The 20,199-nt window shown below is 39.8% G+C and overlaps 1 protein-coding gene across 2 annotated transcripts in view; it reads right to left on the reverse strand.

Moving 5' to 3' along the window:
- cnbd1 (cyclic nucleotide binding domain containing 1) overlaps nt 1–20,199 on the reverse strand; it is a 180,346-nt gene that overhangs the window by 7,614 nt on the left and 152,533 nt on the right. For both annotated transcript variants that reach the window (XM_062980202.1, XM_062980201.1), the window contains exon 11: nt 17,109–17,176. In XM_062980202.1, coding sequence (XP_062836272.1) covers nt 17,109–17,176 — 68 coding nt within the window. The remainder of the gene's footprint in view (nt 1–17,108; nt 17,177–20,199) is intronic.

A 20,199-nucleotide genomic window follows, 5' to 3' on the forward strand; every position in this document is an offset into this window, starting at 1 on the left:
TGTGTGCGTATGTATATATATTATATATATATATATATATATATATATATATATATATATATATATAATTCCATGTTAAAATGATGTTAATGAAAATATGTATCTAAATCCTGATGGGAAAATTAAAATGCTACCAACCAGTGAAGAGGAGTTTAACAGGACCATGTAAAATCATTACTGATGGTCACAAAGACATTTAAAGCAATTCCAAATCTGCCACAGATTTCTAAAAGAATTAAAACAAAACATGGCTGCAATGAAAAAATAATATAATACCCATAGTAGAACTCAAGAGTGGATGTAAAGATCAAGATAGGGACTAACCTATAAATGTGGCAGCTTATGATATATTCAAAGAGACAATGGCTATAATCCAAAGAATGGGCAAATTACTTAGTGTTCTGTGATTTCCAGTCCTAGGCACTATCTATCCTGCCATATAATGCAGTTTAATGCAGTTAAACTGCATTTTGACACTGCATTATATGCCAGTGTAGATGGGGCCTTACTTTCTATGAAAGAGCATAAACCATTCCTTTAAAAAACCCAGAATCATGGAATCAATTGGTGGGCATAGGGATTCCTGTCTAAAGGTAGAAGATGATACAATTCCCTTTTAATCAAAATCAGTATTTCATTAGACAATTTGTGTATTGACAATAAGACCCCCATATCCAAAGGGGATATTTTCCTGTCCAAATGGGGTGGGCTGATGGGGGTTACTGGGCCTTGCACACCTATTTCTATAACCACTGGGAGTGAAAAACTAAACTGACTTGTTTTCGACATTCCAAGGAATGGAGGCAGAAGCAAATACAGACTTAAAATCAGTGTAAGGGATACAGCAAAAAATAACAATGATTCTATTACAAGTAGTAGCTTGTAATTAGTCTTTCCCCTGCTATAACCACTGGTCTCCTAGGAATGCGAACAGACAGCTGTTTACACCACTTTTCCACCCAAATTGGAAAAATGATATGATGGTGGTGACCAGGGCTGGCCCTAGGTAATTTTCAAGTGTAACCAATCACTGAAAAATAAAAGCGTTGGATAAGCGAAAATGTTGGATAATGAGGGATTAAGGAAAAGCCTATTAAACATCAAATTACATTATGATTCTACAAATTAAGCACCAAAACATCATGTTTTACAACAAATCAACAGAAAAAGCAGTTCAATACATGGTAATGTTATGTAGGAATTGCTATATTTGCGAATTTAACACCAAACTTTGAACTGGGATATAGGACTCAGATAACCCAGTTCAAAGCAGATATTGTGGGTTATTCTGTTTTGATATTCTGGGTTATATGGCTGTGTGGAAGAGCCCTAAGAGTCCTTAGGAATCCATAAGAATTAAAAGGCTACCAAAAGGGAATCTGGCCTCCGGTATTAAAAAAAAAAACTCTAAAATCAGGACAGTAAATAAAGAACAACACTCTGAAAATGGGAAATTCAGACAGGAAACAATCAGGGCCAGCAAACACCTCCCAACCAAGGATGCCCCCAGGGAGGAAGCAGCCAGGCTTTGAATCTGCAAAGCCATTAAATGTTAATCAACCAAGCCAATTGCAACATTCACACTAGCCTCAAACAGACAAGAGCTCTTTCTCAACCCTGGACTTTCCACATATATATAAAGCCCACTTACCTAGCTTCCAACAGGCCTCACAACCTCCTTCCTATTCTGATTCTGAAGGGCTCCCCAACCCTCTTTTCCCCGCTGACTCACACAGTGAAGTGGTAGATGAAGCACTTCCACCTGGTGGGTCTTGAGGAAGTTGTAGACTTGCCCTTGGATGTGACTGTGGCTGAGGAGCGGGCGCCGGGCGCTGTAGATGGAGACGCGTAGGTCCAGGTTGAGCGAGGGGCTTGGGAAGTCGGCGTTCATCACCACCCGCGCTGCCGCCACCGCCTCTTCGCCTCCTCCTCCACTTGGCGGGCTGTGCAGGGCCAGGGGGGCTGGGGGCTGAGAGTAAGAAAGGCGGTAGCGGGCATCAGGGGCATTCTTGGCCAGCTCCAGTGCCACGGGCTTGAGACTACTTTTCCTGGAGAGGACGGAGAAGCACATCATGGTCCGGGAGTGCCGCTCCGCCTTTGGAGGGAAGGTGAAGGCGAAGGCAGCGGGGAAGCAGGCATTGCAACCAGGCGGACGCAGGTGCCAGTCAGGCGGGGGCAGGCATCGCAGCCAAGCAAGAGGCCACCGAGGCCACCGAGGCTGGTGAGAGGCCGCGGACCTAGGAGGCGGAGGCAGGGGTGCGCAGGCCAACGGTAAGAGCAGGAACACAGCGAGAACAGGAAGCTAGTGCTGCTGGCCTGCACGCCTTTCGCCTTCTCGCACAAAGAGAAGAGGGAGGTGAGAGGCGCGAACAAAAAGTTGGCTTTAGGGCACTTGGAGATGCCTCAAGAAGTGCCTCAACTGCGCCCCCCAGATGATGGCGCCTTAAGCCACTGCCTAAATTGCCTTATGGTTGAACCGCCCCTGGTGGTGACTCCGCAAAGAAATCATACTCTGCACATCAGTGGAGGTCATGGACACACAAGATCCTTATGCCTTCATTTCCCGTGCATGCAAATCAGCATCACCTATTATGCTAGCTCCAGTGCAAATGTACAGTGCATCTACAATGTAGAATTAAAGCAATTTGACACCACTTGAACTACCATGGCTCAGTGTTATAGAATCCTGGGGTTTATAGCTTGGTGAAGAACCAGCATTTTTTGATAGGGAAGGATAAAGACTTTGTAAACAACTCCCATAATTCCATAACACTGAGCTATGGCAGTTAAAATGGTATCAAACTGCCTTAATTCTACATGTACCAATGGTCAATTATTTTCTATTGACAAAATAGAAGACGAATGAAGCAAAAATCCATCCCGTCACCTTCTGCCAGACCAAGATAAAGCAGAATATTAGAATTGATTATGATTCCACCATCACAGAACAGAACTTGCTCTCCTTCTCTAACACACACATGCACACATCCACCACCTCATTAGATCAACATGTCTTATTTTTGCCATAAATTAAGCTAGAAGCTTATTCACATGAGGAGTGATACCTATCTTTCTATACTGGTTTCAATAAATTGTGTCAATTTTCCAGCCCACATAAATATAAGCCAAGCCAACCCTAAATTTAATGACATCAACTTATTGGAACATTTTTTTACCATCGATTTCCTCCCTGTGTTCTCAAGCTAGAATTCAAAGCACTGCGCAGCTCTCTAGCTACAGAGATACATGTTCCTTGGAGGACACAATGTACACGTACTGAGTTGTGTCCAAGGCCATGGAGGCTGGGAGTGGAGATGGCGTGTTTTTGCAGTTCTGACCACTCCTTTGCTCTTCAGCAACAGCTGCATTTGTAACCAGGGTAACTTTCATTAAATCAGAAATTTTGCAGAGAATGAATTCCAAAAAGATGAAAATATATATGATGAGATCACTGGGAGCCTATTTATCTGGTTCAAAAGAAATATTGCTAACCTAATCTTTAATTGGATGGCATGTTAGCACAGCAGATGTTAACAGTTAGATAGCTAGTTTTCTACAGTTTACATTATTAATTAGTGATATTGCCAATGTTATCCTCACTTCAGCTCAGATTTCCAAATTTCAATGATTTATAATGTCTACCGCAAATGCAAAGCAAGCATTATGGCCACAAATGTTGTTTTTTTAGCTCTAACCAAAGAGATAATTGGAAATCACTGCTATCCTCTCACACATTCAACCCTAAAACCCTTCTTCCAGCCACTTGTTCACTTGCATTCCTTCCTGCTTTGGTGGTGATCCTGGCAGTGGCAACAGTTGTGGACAAAGGAGAGGTCTCCAATATCTTGCTAAAACTGTAAGCAAAGTGTCATGAGAATTGTAGGAAATTTAGCTTTTTCATCTAAGCCAGTGGTTCTCAACCTTCCTAATGCCGTGACCCCTTAATACAGTTCCTCATGTTGTGGTGACCCCCAACCATAAAATTATTATCGTTGTTACTTCATAACTGTAATTTTGCTACTGTTATGAATCATAATGTAAATATTTGATATGAGGGATGTATTTTCATTCACTGGACCAAATGTGGCACAAATACCCGATACGCCTAAATCTGAATACTGGTGGGGTGGCGGGGGGGTTGATTTTGTCATTTCGGAGTTGTAGTTGCTGGCATTTATAGTTAACCTACAATCAAAGAGCATTTTGAGCTTCACCAATGATGGAACTGAAGCAAACCTGGCACAAAGAACCCCCATGAACAACAGGAAATAAAGGAAGGGTTTAGTGGGCATCGACCTTTTGTTTTGGAGTTGTAGTTCACTTACATCCAGAGAGCACTGTTGACCCCAAACAATGATGGATCTGGACCAAATTTGGCACAAATACTCAATATGCCCAAATGTGAACATTGGCGGAGTTTGGGGAAGATAGACCTTTACATTTGGGAGTTGTAGTTGCTGGGATGTATAGTTCACTTACAATCAAGAAGCCCCTTGAACACCACCAATGATAGAATTGGGCCAAAATTCCCACACAGAACCCCCATGACCAACAGAAAATACTGGAGGGATTTGAGTTCCTAAGACCATCTGAAATATGTGTCTTCTGGTGTTTGGCAACCCCTCTGAAACCCCCTCACGATCCCTCCCCAGAGGTCCCAACCCCCAAGTAGAGAAATGCGGATTTAAGGGCACACTTGGCAATAAGCTTCAGGAGGCATCAAAGGGTGCATCCAGGCAGATTAGAAAGACCAGGAAGTCCCAGATGTTTTCCTGTTCTCAATTTTATTTCTGAGATCTATACAACAGGACTTCCCTTTTTGTGAGGGTTAAGAATCCCATGAAAATAGGAAAACCATAAATAACCCCACTTTTTATACTCGAGAGAATGCCCCTCTAGGAATCTTTAAGTGTTTCATCACAACTCTGTTGTTAGCTGCCCCTGGAAGGATCTACAACTGCTTAGAGAAGTGTTCTCTCTAGAAATCTCTAGATCTCCAGCAAGACCTCTGGTAGAAATTGACCATAGAGTCAATCTGGAGCAGTGTTTCTCAAACTCTGCTCTTCCAGGTGTTTTGAACTTCAGCTCCCAGAAATCCGTCAGTTTATCAGCTGTTAGGAATTGTGGAACTGAAGTCCAACACATCTGGAGGAGTACAGTTTGAGAAAATCTGCTCTGGAGGGCCTAGAGATTCCCTGAGAGATTTTATTAATCAAATCTGGGAACAGCCAGATCTGACCTGGAATCTCTTTTAGATAAACAAAAATATTTTCCATGTATGAGGGTAAGTCATTCAAGCAGCCTTGAGTTCCAACCTGGAAGAAAGTACAAAAAATAATAATAAAGTGGTGGATAGATGGATTGGGTTCCTCTAATTTAATTATTACTACAAAATCTACCTGTATTTCCGTTTCAAGTGATACAATTTAAAGATTGTCAGAAACCAGTTTATTATGGTCAGCATCCATGATATTGAGAGCTGAGAGATAAGTCATTGCAAATAACTCTATCTCAAAATAACTACAGTACCTTTTCCCAGTGCTAAAGGTTTAGTACTACATTATGATTTTGAGTTAATAAGGGATAAATTCCCATCTTTCCCAAAGTTGTACCTAACTTTTAGTTATTTTTATAGTTTAAAAAGTGTGTCCTCATGAAATGGTTCAGGTACTAGCTCATGTTCTATCTTTTACTGCTTAAGGGAAAATGCATTAAAATGTAGAGTAACTTTTAATGAATGGCAAAAGAAAAATAATATTTTCCCTGCTTAGGGCAAAACAACAGCTATTTCACATTAAAAGTGTGTTTAAGTTTTGTTAATGTTTTACTTTTGATGACCATTTTATATATTCAGATCATTTCTGTATTGCAGCTGTTTACTGATAAATATACATGCATATACTTTTCAGCCTGGTCCTTAAGTTTAAAATCCACTTGGTTCTCCCAAGACTTATTTGCACATTAGTGTGCATGAACTGGAACTCTTTTAGAACTAAAGACTACTTCTCGTAATTGCTATTATTTTTAAATAGAAGTATGCATGCAGAAGTTGTTTGCTGACATTTTCAGCCTAAGAATTCACACATCAACACAAGGAAGAGTAAAACTGAAGTCCAGTCTACTCAAGATACAGAAAGTCCATGTGATCACATCATTAAGCATTTCTGTTTTTAGCCTAGAACAGAAGTCTTTCCTGAGCTCTGATTGTGTAAAGTGCAGTAATCCTGTAGAAAGAAGTGATAAACGCATTCTCTGCCGCTATCATGGCATTTTCTGAACTGAGATAGCCCTGGAAACTGCAATTTGCTTCTCCTGGAAAAAATCCATTTAAGTACCCGCATGCAGCACTTACATTACCCTTTAGGATATCCACAAGTCATCTCCCCAAATCTCTAGGTTTTGTCAAACCCTTTTCTCTGAAACAAGTAGCTAAAGTTGTCCTCACAAAGGGTAAGCTGAGTTCCCTCATTGTTGTTGTTTATTGTTGTCAAGTGTGCTTCAACTGATGGCAACTCTAAAAATGAGAAATCTCTAAGACATTAGAGTGCATGTAGTGGTTAGAGGGCTTTATTTAAGGAACAAATGTACCAGTGGCTGGGAAAAAGAAAATAAAACTTTATTGTCATGTGTTGATCTAATCTAGTTATATCTTGGAAGGTAAAGATTGAACTTGTGGAAGAAGAGGTGGAGAAAATAAGAGATCCCATCTATCTATATAAAAGGGTAATGAAATTTCGGCCTAGGACAAAACAACAAAACTACACATCCCAGAAACACTAAACTTGGCAGCACAACCCCTCATCCATGCCTCTACGTTCATACAACAAAAAGAAAAGAAAAATAAAGTCCTAATTAGAGGGAGAAGAATAATTGTTTTTATCCAATTGCTGCCAGTTAGAAGGCTAAGCTCCGTCAGGGGAAAACCTTTACCCTTTACCTTTACCACCAATACCTCAATAATTTATTTCCCATACCACCATACTTCACCACAGCAACGCGGGGCCGGGCACAGCTAGTTAGCACATATTTTAATATGTAGTCTTCATCTTTTCCTACTGCCTTCAGCTTTACCAAGCATTATTGTCTTTTTTAACAAGTCATTTAATCTCATTATATGTCTAAAGTACAGCAGCCTCAATTTAGTCAGTTTGGCTTTTAGAGAGAGTTCAGGATTCATTTGTTCTAAAACACATCTATTTGTCTTTTTGACAGTCTACTCCAATACCACATTTCAAATGAGGTGATTCTCTTTTTGTCAGCTTTCATAGCCATAAATCGGAAATATAATGACATGGACAATAATATATTTCTCCTGTTTTCCCTGTTTTAGTGGCAGAAAAAAATGGAACTGACCAGTGCACTGAAAAGCCACATGAGAGCTTCTCTGAGGTTTCATGTGATCCACAGGTCATTGGATGTCTCCATGTAGGCAACCAGAGGAAGAATCTGTGCAGCTATAGAGACTTTTGCAGAAAGATGCAAACTAGCAAATAGCAGATTAATTCCTTTAAGACTCTGATGACATGATGAAATCTGATGGCTCACTAGCATAAGTCTGCAGTAAGCAGTAAGTGTATTCAACTTCAAACACAGACTCAGCATGTTTTGATAGAACATAGCACACTTAATTCACATTTGTTCTGCTAGAACATATCATGCTGAATGCACATTTAAATCTTGCTGATAATTTTATTCTCAAAGTGTGGTGAAATTTTTGGTGTGAGAAAGCGTTAGACGCATTTGCAGAAATAATGGTTCAAATATCAGACTTAAGAGTATATTATTTTACATTTAAGGTGGTTTTACAGCATTATGGTCCCACCTAGAGAATCCTGAGATGTATAGATGGGTGAGGTGCTCAGAATCTTCTGCTAGAGAACTCTAGAACTTTAGTTACAGAGTGCGTTACAGCACTGATAGAGGTTCTATGGACCTTTCAATTTTAGGATTCCCTGGGATGATGCCATATATTTCAGGTGGAGTCAAGCAGCAATATCAGTTGGGTATTGATACACCCTTGAGATGAGGACATTTTGGTTCACAACCCTGTACAGACTTTCTGTCATTTAAGCTCTCTCCCTTTTTTATATACAATGATATCATGACAATAAAGGAAAAATAGGGAAAACTGAGAAAATTTGGGAAAATGTAGCCCATATTACTTTACAGCCATCAAGATTAAAAGGAGGAAAGCTCAGCTCATGTTGCAACTTTTCATAACTTAACACGGAAGATGTGACTTCCAAAATATTTTAAAATTGCTATCAACTTTATTGATTGCCTAAAAATAATAATTTATTACATGAGAATACAAGAACTGGTTCATCTTACAGAGTTTTACAATATATTTTCTGTAACAACAGAATTACAGGAAGGCATCTGTATATATTACCCACACATGATCAAGTTGCCTTTTGTGTTGGTAAAACAAAGAGAACAAGAGAGAAACATTTTATCCTACAGTTCAAGCACTCTAGGGTTGAACTAGGAAGTTTTTTTTCCTGTCACCAAGACAGCATATATTTCAGGTGTATTGGACTAGGTGAAGAACATCTCACTAGACTTTGTCCCCTTTTCCTTCTGGCTTTAAGCAAGGAACCTAATCTTTGCAAGTTTCGCAATTCGACAACTGTAGGATGTGCCTCTGTTGCTTAGATGCTAACAGCTGTTTGGAAGTGAGTTACACTGAAACAGTGGCCACAGTCCAGCTGGCTAGGTATTCTTCAAGTCATTAATTCACAACAGCTTGAATGTACCCAACTGTGGGGCAGGATGTCATATACTGTGGTCATTTTACTTATTTAATTTTGGAGTCAGCGTCATGTTCTACATTAGATTTGAAAAAAAAGAGGACATTTTTAAAGAAAAAAAAAACAAATTTGGCCAGCTGGTTCATTGCCAACTTACTAATGAAGACATGAATAGTTCTTTCTATTTCTTCTCATCAGTGGGTAGCCGGAGCCCTGGTGGCACAATGGGTTAAACCTTTGTGCCAGCAGGCCTGCTGACTGAAAAGTTGGCAGTTCAAATCCAGGAAGTGGGGTGAGCTGCTGTCTGTCAGCTCCTGATTCCCATGTGGGGACATGAGAAAAGCCTCCCACAGAAACATCCAGGCATCCCCTGGGCAACGTCCTTACAGATGGCCAATTCTCTCACACCAGAAACTTTTTACAGTTTCTCAAGTCACTCCTGACACGGAAAAAGTGGGTAATCATAAACATTAGATGGCTATTGTATTTAAAATGTCTTGCAAAAATAAAGACCATCAACATGATGAGGATACTCATGGAATTATGAAAAACCCAATGAAACTCAGTAAAAATGCAGCTGAGCAAATTTTCACATCCTTGTTCATGACCAGGTCACAGTTTTCTGCAAAAAAAAAGAAGTAAACACTGAAAGCTAATTTAGATTTGACTACAATGGTTCTCATATGAACTATGATGAGATTTCTTCTACATGCCATTTGTTGCAGGAATTGTAAGTAATGTACTTTTCCATAGAAGAATAACATCATGACCTTTTTAATGTTTATAAGGTTCTTCATGCATTATATGAAAGCTGAGAAGTACAAATCCCATTTTGCAAAAAGCTACTGCTGCTAGATAATATCTTTAACTTAAAAGGAAGGATTTTCAAATGCCAAATGACTACAACTAATCTGTAGCTAGTTTCAAGAAAATATTAATATAATTATGCAAATACTAATTATTAGCACTGGGAATGTTTTTTTTTTGTATATTAACAGTTCACTCCCCAAAGATAAGAACCAATGCACCAGTACTAATTACATCGAGGCCTAATGTTTTGTTTCTTCAAAATCTTAAGTCAAGGATTTCCACACCACTGAAATATTATTTGGTGGAATTGTTTTTGCTATAATGTTCCAAACTTCCCTGCTCTCTTTGCTGCCCTCCTTTATCATGGGGTTTTTATGGAAGTTTTTACTCTTTGATCCATGATAGCAGAATGAAGTAGAAAGACAGAAAAGGGAGAGAAAAAGGAGGGGAAAAGCACAGGATGCTGCTCACATGTTCAGCACCTGTTTCAGGGACACACGGGAAAGGGAGGCATGAGGTGGGAATGGATGAGATGAACAAGGAATGGAGGAATTATTTAAGACGAGGAAATGAAGGGAAGAAAGCAGGAATGAAGGGAAGAGATGAGAGATGTCAAGTGAAGCTGACATCTTGATAAAATAGCAAATCAATCCCCTGCCAGCCTCCTTAGCAAGGCTGCGGCCTGGCAAAAGGCCATCCCACATTCCCAGGCCACCTGAGCTGGGGAGCATGGGATGGCTGTCAAAACAGCTGCTGCCAGTTATGATTAGAAACTGGCCCAGATTCAGTCCCTAATTCAGGGGGCAACCCAAATCCTTTTCCCCTAGTTAGCTTAATCTAAGAGAAGGCTACAATGCTAGATCAGCCCCTTTGCAGGATTTAGTGTTAAGAAGCTTTCCCTGAGTTCAACCAGATCAGCCCATCTGGCATTTAGCTGCCACGTGGTTGATTCAGCCACATATTGACCTAAGTGGCCAGTGTAACTGTACCCAAAGAATTTAAAGGAGCACAGACATAAGATTTAGAAGAACAATTATGAAGAAAGTGGCAGGAAAATTCATGTAATATAATCAATGTTTAATCTTTAGCTATGTATTATTTTGGCAAAAATAGAGACTAGTATGATACAGTGTTCCCTTACTACTTTGCGGTTTGTTTTTCACTCCCTCACTGTTTCGCAGTTTTTTTCTGAGCGGTGGCACCTACCAGTTTCCCTTTTGCGCATGCGCCCTTCCTCTTGTCAGTGTCCAGCTGGATCACTTTGGATGCTGACAAGAGGGAGGCACATGCGCAAAAGGAAAACTGGCAGGCACCAGAGAGGAGGAGGCCAAGAAGAAGCGCACGAAGAAGGCTTGCGAAGGGGAGAAAAGCCACCTAACTACTAATATAATGTGTAAATATTGAAATAAATATAGTGCCCCTACTTATTGCAGGTGGTCCTGGAACGTAACCCCACGATAAGTGAGGGAACACTGTACTGCCTTCTGTATTTGTGCAGGATACATTCCAGGATGCATTCCTAGGCTCCAACCCATTCCCGCAGATATCTGAAACCAGGGATAATAACCCAATCTTTTGTCTATAGTTAGATTGAAAACAAATAATAGAATCACACTGGAGAACCCAGAGAGGCCCACAAACAATTTCAGTGGGGAATATTTTTGGAGTGTGGGTAAGTGATATCAAATCTGTGAATAAAGGAGTTTGGTCATTACACACAGTAGAGAATTCTGTGCTATGTTATGACCAAAAAAGGGGAGTTACCTTTGAGTATATAACTTATTAAGAAGATGCAGTATATAACTTATTAAAAGGATGCTGGCCCATAACCTCATTTTATAATAGATCTTATTTTTCTCTTAACAGTCTTTCATCCTGGGATCCTTACTTCAATAACATCTGTAGATAAGAGGGATCATGCTGCATATTAATATTTTCAGTTATTGACAGATATGGCCAACATATAAATTTGAAATGCATTTATTTTACCTCTAATGAATATTTAAAATAATATCCTTAAGAACATATGTATGTTGTTTTTTATGATGGTTTTATTGATGTTGATGTTTTATTGTTGAAATATTCGCTTCACTGTTTTATTGTTGTATATGTCGGGCTTTGTCCCCATGTAAGCCGCTCAGAGTCCCTCCGGGGAGATGGGGCGGGGTATAAAAATAAAGTTATTATTATTATTATTATTATTATTATTATTATTATTATTATTATTATTATATCTAAAAGCACTACTGCTCAGAAAAGTCTTTTAATCTAATTCTGATAGCCAACAGCTATTTTTCAATTGAGGTGCAGGGTGTTTATGGCTATCATATTAATGTGTGAGTTACTGCAGTATACTAGTGGCACTGATAATTTAGTAAAATAGTATATCAGTTGGGTTGAAAGATGGCATACATACAAATGCAATAAAATAAAATAAATGTGAGAAAACCATGTACTCTGCCCCCTAAAGTCAATGGAGGAAAGACTAGGCAAAATGTAAATACCGTAATAAGTGTTTTTCTTCAAAGCAGGATTTTTCTTCTGCAAAGCAATTTAAGGGGGATTAAGCATGTGATTAGATTACGCTATTCAGGATTTTTAGAAATAAATTGATTTAAATTGAAAGATTAACTGACTTATCTGTTATCTCTCATGTGCTGATGCTGTACCTACTGCCATTAATACAGACATCACCACTGACTCCAAAGAAGAATATGAGGAGCTATTGCAGTGCACCCTTAGCTTGAAAAACTAGTACAGTAGAGTCTCACTTATCCAAGCTAAAGCTAAAGCTTGGATAAGCGAAAATCTTGCATAATAAGAAGGGATTAAGAAAAAGCCTGCCAAAGGAGCCAGCGAGCGAGCGGATGAACAGGGAGGACCGCAAAGGCCTTTTCGGGTGAGAAGGGTGGGATATGAATGTTGGAAATAAATAATAAATAAACAGGGAAGTGATTTCCCATAAGAGAAGCAGCGGATAATATAAGGGAACTGGGCATTTGGAACCTTAGTTGTAAATCAGACCCTTCATAGGGAAAAATGTGATTTTTAGCTTTTTCTTCCAAAAAAAAAAATCCTGATTATTTTCACCCTTAAAATATCTTAACATTGTTTTGTTGAGTACTGTTCTTGATAGGATAGAGGATGGTGTGTAGCTAGCTCTTAGTTTATAGAGAACACTTTCAAGTTGCTACATTTATCCTGTATATTTTTATTTTTAACTTCACACATTTCTTTCCAGTGAGTAGGTGGATATGAAATGGGGGTTTCAAGGTTTAGAACAGCTGTTTTTTTTCTTTCCAAAGCACAGAACAGACACAAGTGAGGAAAGGGAAGAGATTAAAACAATAGATTGGTTTTCAATATTCATTCTAGTAAGATTTTCAATGTTGTAACAGACCACAGATTTTAACACCAGCTTAAATTAATATTTTATAACTGTGCTCTTTATAATATTAACATATAGATTTACTTTAACAATCTTTTAGTGGATAATAATGAATACATAATTTATCAGTAACTTTCAAGTCTCTGCAAATCATATAGAGGTTTGCTTGAAAGCAACTCCCATAAGGTTCAAAGTATTTTCTTTTCAAACAAATGGCTGCAAATTATAACCTAAAATAAAAATTCCAGACATACATTTGTACCATGCGACAGATAGGTACAATGTTTTATTTTTTTTTTTATGTTTTATTTGAGTTCACCATGTTTGGCAAGATATTAATCATAAAGCAGACTTGCGACCTCATCAGGCGGAGTGTCCTAGGACGCTTTCACCCAATCTAGAGGATGGAGGCCCACGCCAGACATTACATGACATTGTGTGACTTCTGGTATAGGCCCTGCCCCCAACCGGGGTGAAAGCATTGCCCAATACTTTCAACCCAACATAGGAGGCTTCCTGTGTTGTACTACGTGCAATGGAGCCAGCAAGCGGCCTCCACATGAGGGTGACACTTTCCCCATGTGATGGGGAAAGTGTTGCCGAGAGGGAGCTGCATGTGGAGTGACAGATTCGCCCCACTACTCCCTATTTCCTTGCAGAAAAGCGGGATGCTTCACCTGAGCTTTCTGATAGGGTTGATAAAGATATGTGGAAATAAAGCAAATTACTAATTGATATCAAAGTGGCTTTTCTACACTGAAAAAATAGGGAAAGTATTTTTGGGCGGAATACCATACTAATTATGGACTCAATCATAACTTTTTATTGTGGAATATTTCATAAAATGTGAATATTCATAATTGTCAGTGGTTGCTTGTTTGTGTTCAGCCTCTGACTGAAATGTCTTTCAAAGTGAACTCTTAGGAATGTGCCCTCTATCTCATAATCTGTACTAATCCTCTAAATGTCAACCAAAATGGCATCATCTATATACAAGACAGAGATGTCAGCAGGCTTGAGGAAATTCCCAAGATTTATAGGAATTTATCAGCAGCAGCAGCAGCAGCAGCAGCAGCAACAACAACAACAACAACAGCAGCAGCAGCAGCAGCAGCAGCAGTGGCAACAGCAACAGCAACAGCAATAACAACAACAACAGCAGCAGCAGCAGCAGCAGCAGCAGCAGCAGCAGCAGTGGCAACAGCAACAGCAACAGCAATAACAACAACAACAACAACAACAAGCATCTAATGTAGAAATAGGCAAAAATATCCTAATGAATGCTGGTCTTGTTAGAAAGGAAATGAGTTTGGAGGTAAATGGAATTAATTGGCTACTTGGAAATGAAGATGGAAAATAATTTCATTGCAAAGACCCTTGGAAAAATGGCCATTTCACACCTCCTGAGGTGAACTGAACTGAAAATAAAAGGTGTCTCACCTTCACAATGAACACATTTGAGTCTTGTGATGCATTTTGAAATTAATAAACCAAGTTCTGCTTATTGTAATAAAAAAAGATTTTTCTGATTTATATATATATAGATAGATAGATAGAGAGAGAGAGAGAGAGAGAGAGAGAGAGAGAGAGTTATATGCTATAAATCCATATAATGAAAAAATATCAGCAGACATGCTTTTGCCAATGTGCATAATGCATATTATAGATGCACACAACCATTTTTACTGTGAAAACAGCATAAGAAAGAAAAATGTATCTCAACCTTTTGTGGACAAAGGAATGAGAATACAGGTGGCATTATGAGAAATACAATGTAATAGAGACCGAGAATTTCCCGTATCCCTAGTTGGAAGTGGTCACTGAAAAGGATTGGTGCAGCTGCAGGTCTTTAAACATTTAATATTTTAAAAACACAGAATTTCCATAGCTACTAATCTAAGAACAGAAGAAAATAATGGATTAAGAGGTAGTAAATTTTCCAACATTTGGTAACATAGTATAGACACAACATCCTCAAGTATATTGCAGTCATGTTTCCAGGATAAGTTGCAATATTATATCCCCCTAGTGAGTTTACCTCATATATACTATCAAGAAAAATACCAAAAAATATAAGTCAAGTACAGTACTAGGTTTCCATCCAAGGCTGAGCAAGAAAGCCGGATATGTCTAATTTGGACCGCTGCTATCTGCTGACAACGTCTGAAATGTCAGCAGTAGATGGAATAAAATCCTGTTGATAGGGAACCATGCACACTGATAATTCCCTTTGGTTAAAAATATTGATACTATTCAATAGAACCAGCAATAAATAAGTGTTTTGCCATGTATTTGCCCAAAATATTCTGTTTCTGTATCAATCTGTAATATTTTTAAATCTATACAAAATGTGCTCATCATTTAACATATTTTGGCTCAAATTATGCACTTCCACATATAAATAGAATTAAGGGTGCATCTACACTGTAGCATTAAAACAGTTTGACACCACGTTAACTGTCAATGTTATGGAATCATGGGACTTGTAGTTTGAAAATACACCAACACTCTTTTTCAGAGAAAGCTAATGACACTGTAAAACTATCCATAGCTGAAAGGGATTCATACCCTGATCTCCAGAGCTCAAATCACTATACCACATGTATTACTTTTTCATTAGTCAAATTAATAGTCGTGCTTTTTGGTAATGCTATATTTTAATATAATACATATTGCTTATTTGATAAGCCTGAAACCTTGTTTTTTGGTCTTTATCATTTTGAAGGGGTGGTATTTAAAAAAAATAATAGATTAGTAACAGATTAGTTATATATTACACACCACATAACACTTTTTTTAACAACTTGCACTCTGAATAAGAAGCAATATTTATGAGTTAAAGCCATAGACTGTTCTATAAAAATATATCTTTGGATTTGATCTCTTGGGTTCCATGTTTAATGAACATAGTGATATTTATTTTGCTCCACAATTTTAAATGTGAACATAATTTTAAGAGTGCCTAATCCTAGCACTCTGGATTACATTGCATCAAGATAAATAAATGATTCCCCACCTTACTTCACAGATTGACAAGACCCAAAACACATCCTACACATAGCAACTGAATAGGCACTGAGTTCATTACAGTTCTTCCGCATACAGGGGAGGAAAAAAGATGGCTCACCAACCTCAAAATATTCTCAACAGACTCTTTTAGGCAATCAAACCACAAGGATGCAGAAAATAAAACTCAGACTATATCAATATAAGGCAGAACAGTATCTGTTAGAGGAAAATGAATACGTTTTGCCTAATTAATAAAACATTAAATGTTGGATTATACAATATTTAAATGGAACATGAATATTTGATGGTATGGAAGTTGTGAGGACTTCATAACAGTGGTGTTTAAAGTCTCTGTGGCAGAATTATGTTGGGTTTGTTTTACATCAGTTTTAATTTTTTAGTCGTACAATTACTTTAGTACATGAGAAGAGCCCTCCTGGCACAGACCAAAGGGCCATTTAGTCCAGCGCTTTGTTACCACTGTGGCCAACAAGATCCCTACAGGAAGCCCAGGAACACAATAGCATTTCAGTAGAACGGATCCCCTGCAACTGCTACTTAGAGACAGGATGCTTCTAATGCTACAGGTAAGTATAGCCATCAGCCATTTGCCAAGACCCTTTGAAGACCAAACAAACAAACAAAAAACCCTGGCTGCTATAGCAACACTTGACTACTTGGTACTTCACAAAAAAACAATCCCTATTGGAAAAGCATGACATCCAATACTTGTATTCAAGATCATGAGGTCTTGAATCCAAATGTGCTTGCAATATGGTCAAAAGCTTGGTCGCTGCATTATTGGTTTAACTCAGGGTGCATCTACACTGCAAAATTCATGCATTTGACACTGATTTAACTGCCATGGCTCAGTGCTATAAAATCCTGGGAGTTGCAGTTTTACAAGCTCTTCAGCCTTCTCTGCAAAAGAATGCAAACTACAAATCCCATGATTTCACTGCATTGAGCCATGACAGTTAAAAGTGGTGTCAAACTGCATTCATTCTATAGTTTAGATGCACCCGCAGTGTAATCCCGGCAGCTGACAGACCAATGGTTTGTAAATTTCATCTACTTTACAAAGTATGTTGAGGTGAAAACTGGTGAAAAACAAATTCTTCATTTTCATCTTCCAAACACATCCTACTTACGTGAGTGATATTTTCAAATGATGGCTTTACAGTTTGTAGAAAGAGCATTTGAATCACTGGATCTAAATCTGCAACATAAAGAAATGTGGAATTAGTTTTTAAAATAAAGCTGAGGGAAGAAACAGGGTTATGTGATGTCTAAATAAAAAAGGAAATAGATGTTAGCACAAGGAAACTATTGTTACATTTATGTAACTCAAAATGTGGTTTCCCTTGGTTTTGCTGGCTGACAACTTCAAGCAGGAAATACCCCAAGTTTCAACTAATTCGTTTTACTGTCATATTAGACTCTGCTGAATAGATTAAATAAACTGCACGAAACCTCTACAGTTTCATAAAACAAGGGTCACGCTTCCTATTACATTTTCATTTTAATAGAGTAATACCTTTGTCATTAAAATGAATGAGGACATGAAGCTAACATTTGTAAGTCTCTAGCAAGCCAATATGTCTCACCTCTCACAAACACAAACTGATCAGTTTTATCGGGATAATAATGGCTTACTCTTTGCCAAATTGTTACATACTACATGTGCATGTATGTGGACATGAGTGTATATGCTAATAACCCATCCCCTCTTGAGTTAATTTCTAGGGTTTTGTCACGACCCAGGCTACAGAGCACCAATAACCATACGCAGAGGCCAGATTCTATCTAATATCTTTATTAAGGAAATATATAAAGTTAATAAAAGCAAATGTAAAAGTTAGTCCAGAAGCAGACCTTTCAGGAAAGGTCAAAATTAGTCTAAAGAAACAATGTCCAATATGAAATATTAAGGTCCAAAGTTGTAATCCAATAACCGAAACACTCACTTTGCCAGGCAAAGTGAGGGGAGATGACAAGGTCCTTTAGTCCATGAACTTGAGCAAGGCTAGGAATTAACTTGATACTTGGAAACAAGGCTTGAATCGTGGCACAAGGTAACAAGGAACAAGAACAAGATCCGTGGAATTACTTGGTAAAATCCGTGAAACAAGGCAAGGTTTAGTCCTGAAAGGCGAGGCAAGGTCCGTAGGTAAACAAGGCTGGGAAACAGGAGCGAAGGCTTGAAAACAAGAACAAGGCTTGAACAGGAACGAGGCTTGGATCGGAGCGCGCTGTCCAGACACAACTCGCTCCGGAGGCTGACGAATTGACTCCGCAAAGTTACTCCGCGGGTAAAACACCTATATAGAGTCTAACTTTCCCGCCGAGAGCAGTTCTCTGGGAACCAGAAACGAAAGCTAATCTCTGAGACCAGATGTTTGACTCCTTAAAGATTCTCATGGAAAGCAGGCTTAATTGGCTAAATTCTTAGCAATTATTCTAGCACTCCTGCGCGAGGCCGCTTCCAAACCTCTCTGTTGTTTACAAAACTCATGGCGAGAAAACACAGGAGATGTAGCCTCAGTGTTTGTTTGACATACTTCTGGAACATAACCCTCTTGCAGGTGCAAGGTTCCCAGATCTGGCTGGGAAGAATCTGTCTGGGAAGAATCCAGTTCTGACTGGGAAGGTAAAAAACCCAAGTTTTCTTCTTCATCAGGCATCACAATGTCATGAGCAGGACTACAAGGCCCATGGGTCATCACACTATCCCCCTCCTCAAGCCCCCTCCCAAACTGGGACTCTCTCCCCGAGGCGCGAGGTCGTGGCTTGTCGGGATAGGCCTGATGGAAGCGGCGGGTTAGATCAGGAGCATGGACTGTGGAGGCGTCTTCCCAAGAGCGTTCCTCAGGGCCAAAACCCACCCAGTCAATGAGATATTGCAGGCGGCGGCGGTGAAAGCGAGAATCCAAAATGTCCTGAACCTCGAACTCGTCCTCCCCATCCACCAAAATAGGGACGGGGGCCGGCCGGTCTACATCTGGCCGCACACCATCCGCCGGAAGGAGCAGGGAGCGGTGAAACACTGGGTGAATGCGCATTGAACGCGGAAGTTGGAGTTTGAAAGTCACGGGGTTTAATTGCGCCACCACTGGATAGGGGCCAATGAAACGGGCATCTAACTTCCGGCAAGGGCGATGGGAGGGCAAAAAGCGAGTGGACAGAAAAACCCGATCTCCTACCTTGATTTCGGGGCCCGGCTGGCGATGTTTGTCCGCGTGACGTTTATAGTCCTCCTTGGCTTGTTCCAGTTGCTGGAGCAAAAGTTGTTGCACCGCTGTGAGTTCCTGCAGCCAATCTTCTGCTGCGGGAACTTCTGAAGTTTCAATGACAGGGGGAAAGAAACGTGGATGGAAGCCGTAGTTTGCAAAGAACGGCGTTTCTTTTGTAGAAGCCTGGACTCCATTGTTGTAGGCAAACTCCGACAGTGGTAACAGAGAAGCCCAATTGTCCTGTTGGTAGTTTACATAACAGCGAAGGTACTGTTCCAAAGTGGCATTGGTGCGCTCCGTTTGCCCATCCGTTTGGGGATGATGAGCTGAAGATAAACGAGAGTCTATGCCCAATAGTTTTTGTAGTGCCTTCCAGAAACGAGAGGTGAATTGGGATCCACGGTCTGTGACCAAACTCTTGGGCAATCCATGTAGTCTGAAAACATGTTGGAGGAATAAATCTGCAGTCTCTTGGGCCGTGGGAAGGCCTTCACAGGGAATGAAATGGGCTAACTTGGTGAAAAGGTCCACCACCACTAGAATCGTGGTGAATCCACAGGAAGGTGGTAAGTCAGTGATAAAATCCGCAGAAATTATTTCCCATGGGCGAGATGGGGTAGGAAGGGGGTGTAGAAGCCCTGAGGGCTTCTCCCTTCTTATCTTGGAGCGCTGGCATACTGGGCAGGTGTTGACATATTTTTCCACATCTTTGCGGATCTTGGGCCACCAGAAATCTCTTAGGATCAGATGCATGGTTTTAAATAGTCCGAAATGCCCTGCTGGTTTGCAGTCATGACACAGACGAAGTGCTTTTTCCCTGCCCGGTCCGGGTGGGATATAAACATGATTTCTATAGCAAAGCAGACCATCTTTAAGCGAAAAGGGAAAATGCAGACCTTGACGAAGTTGGTCCTGCGCCCAGGCATCTGCTTGCTGACTAGCCCTGATTTCTTGAGCACAGATGGGTCCTGGAGTAGAGGGAGTTGAATCAATGGGAGTGGATTTGGTG

Source organism: Anolis carolinensis, chromosome 4 (assembly GCF_035594765.1).
Source record: "Anolis carolinensis isolate JA03-04 chromosome 4, rAnoCar3.1.pri, whole genome shotgun sequence".
Taxonomy (NCBI): Eukaryota; Metazoa; Chordata; class Lepidosauria; order Squamata; family Dactyloidae; genus Anolis; species Anolis carolinensis.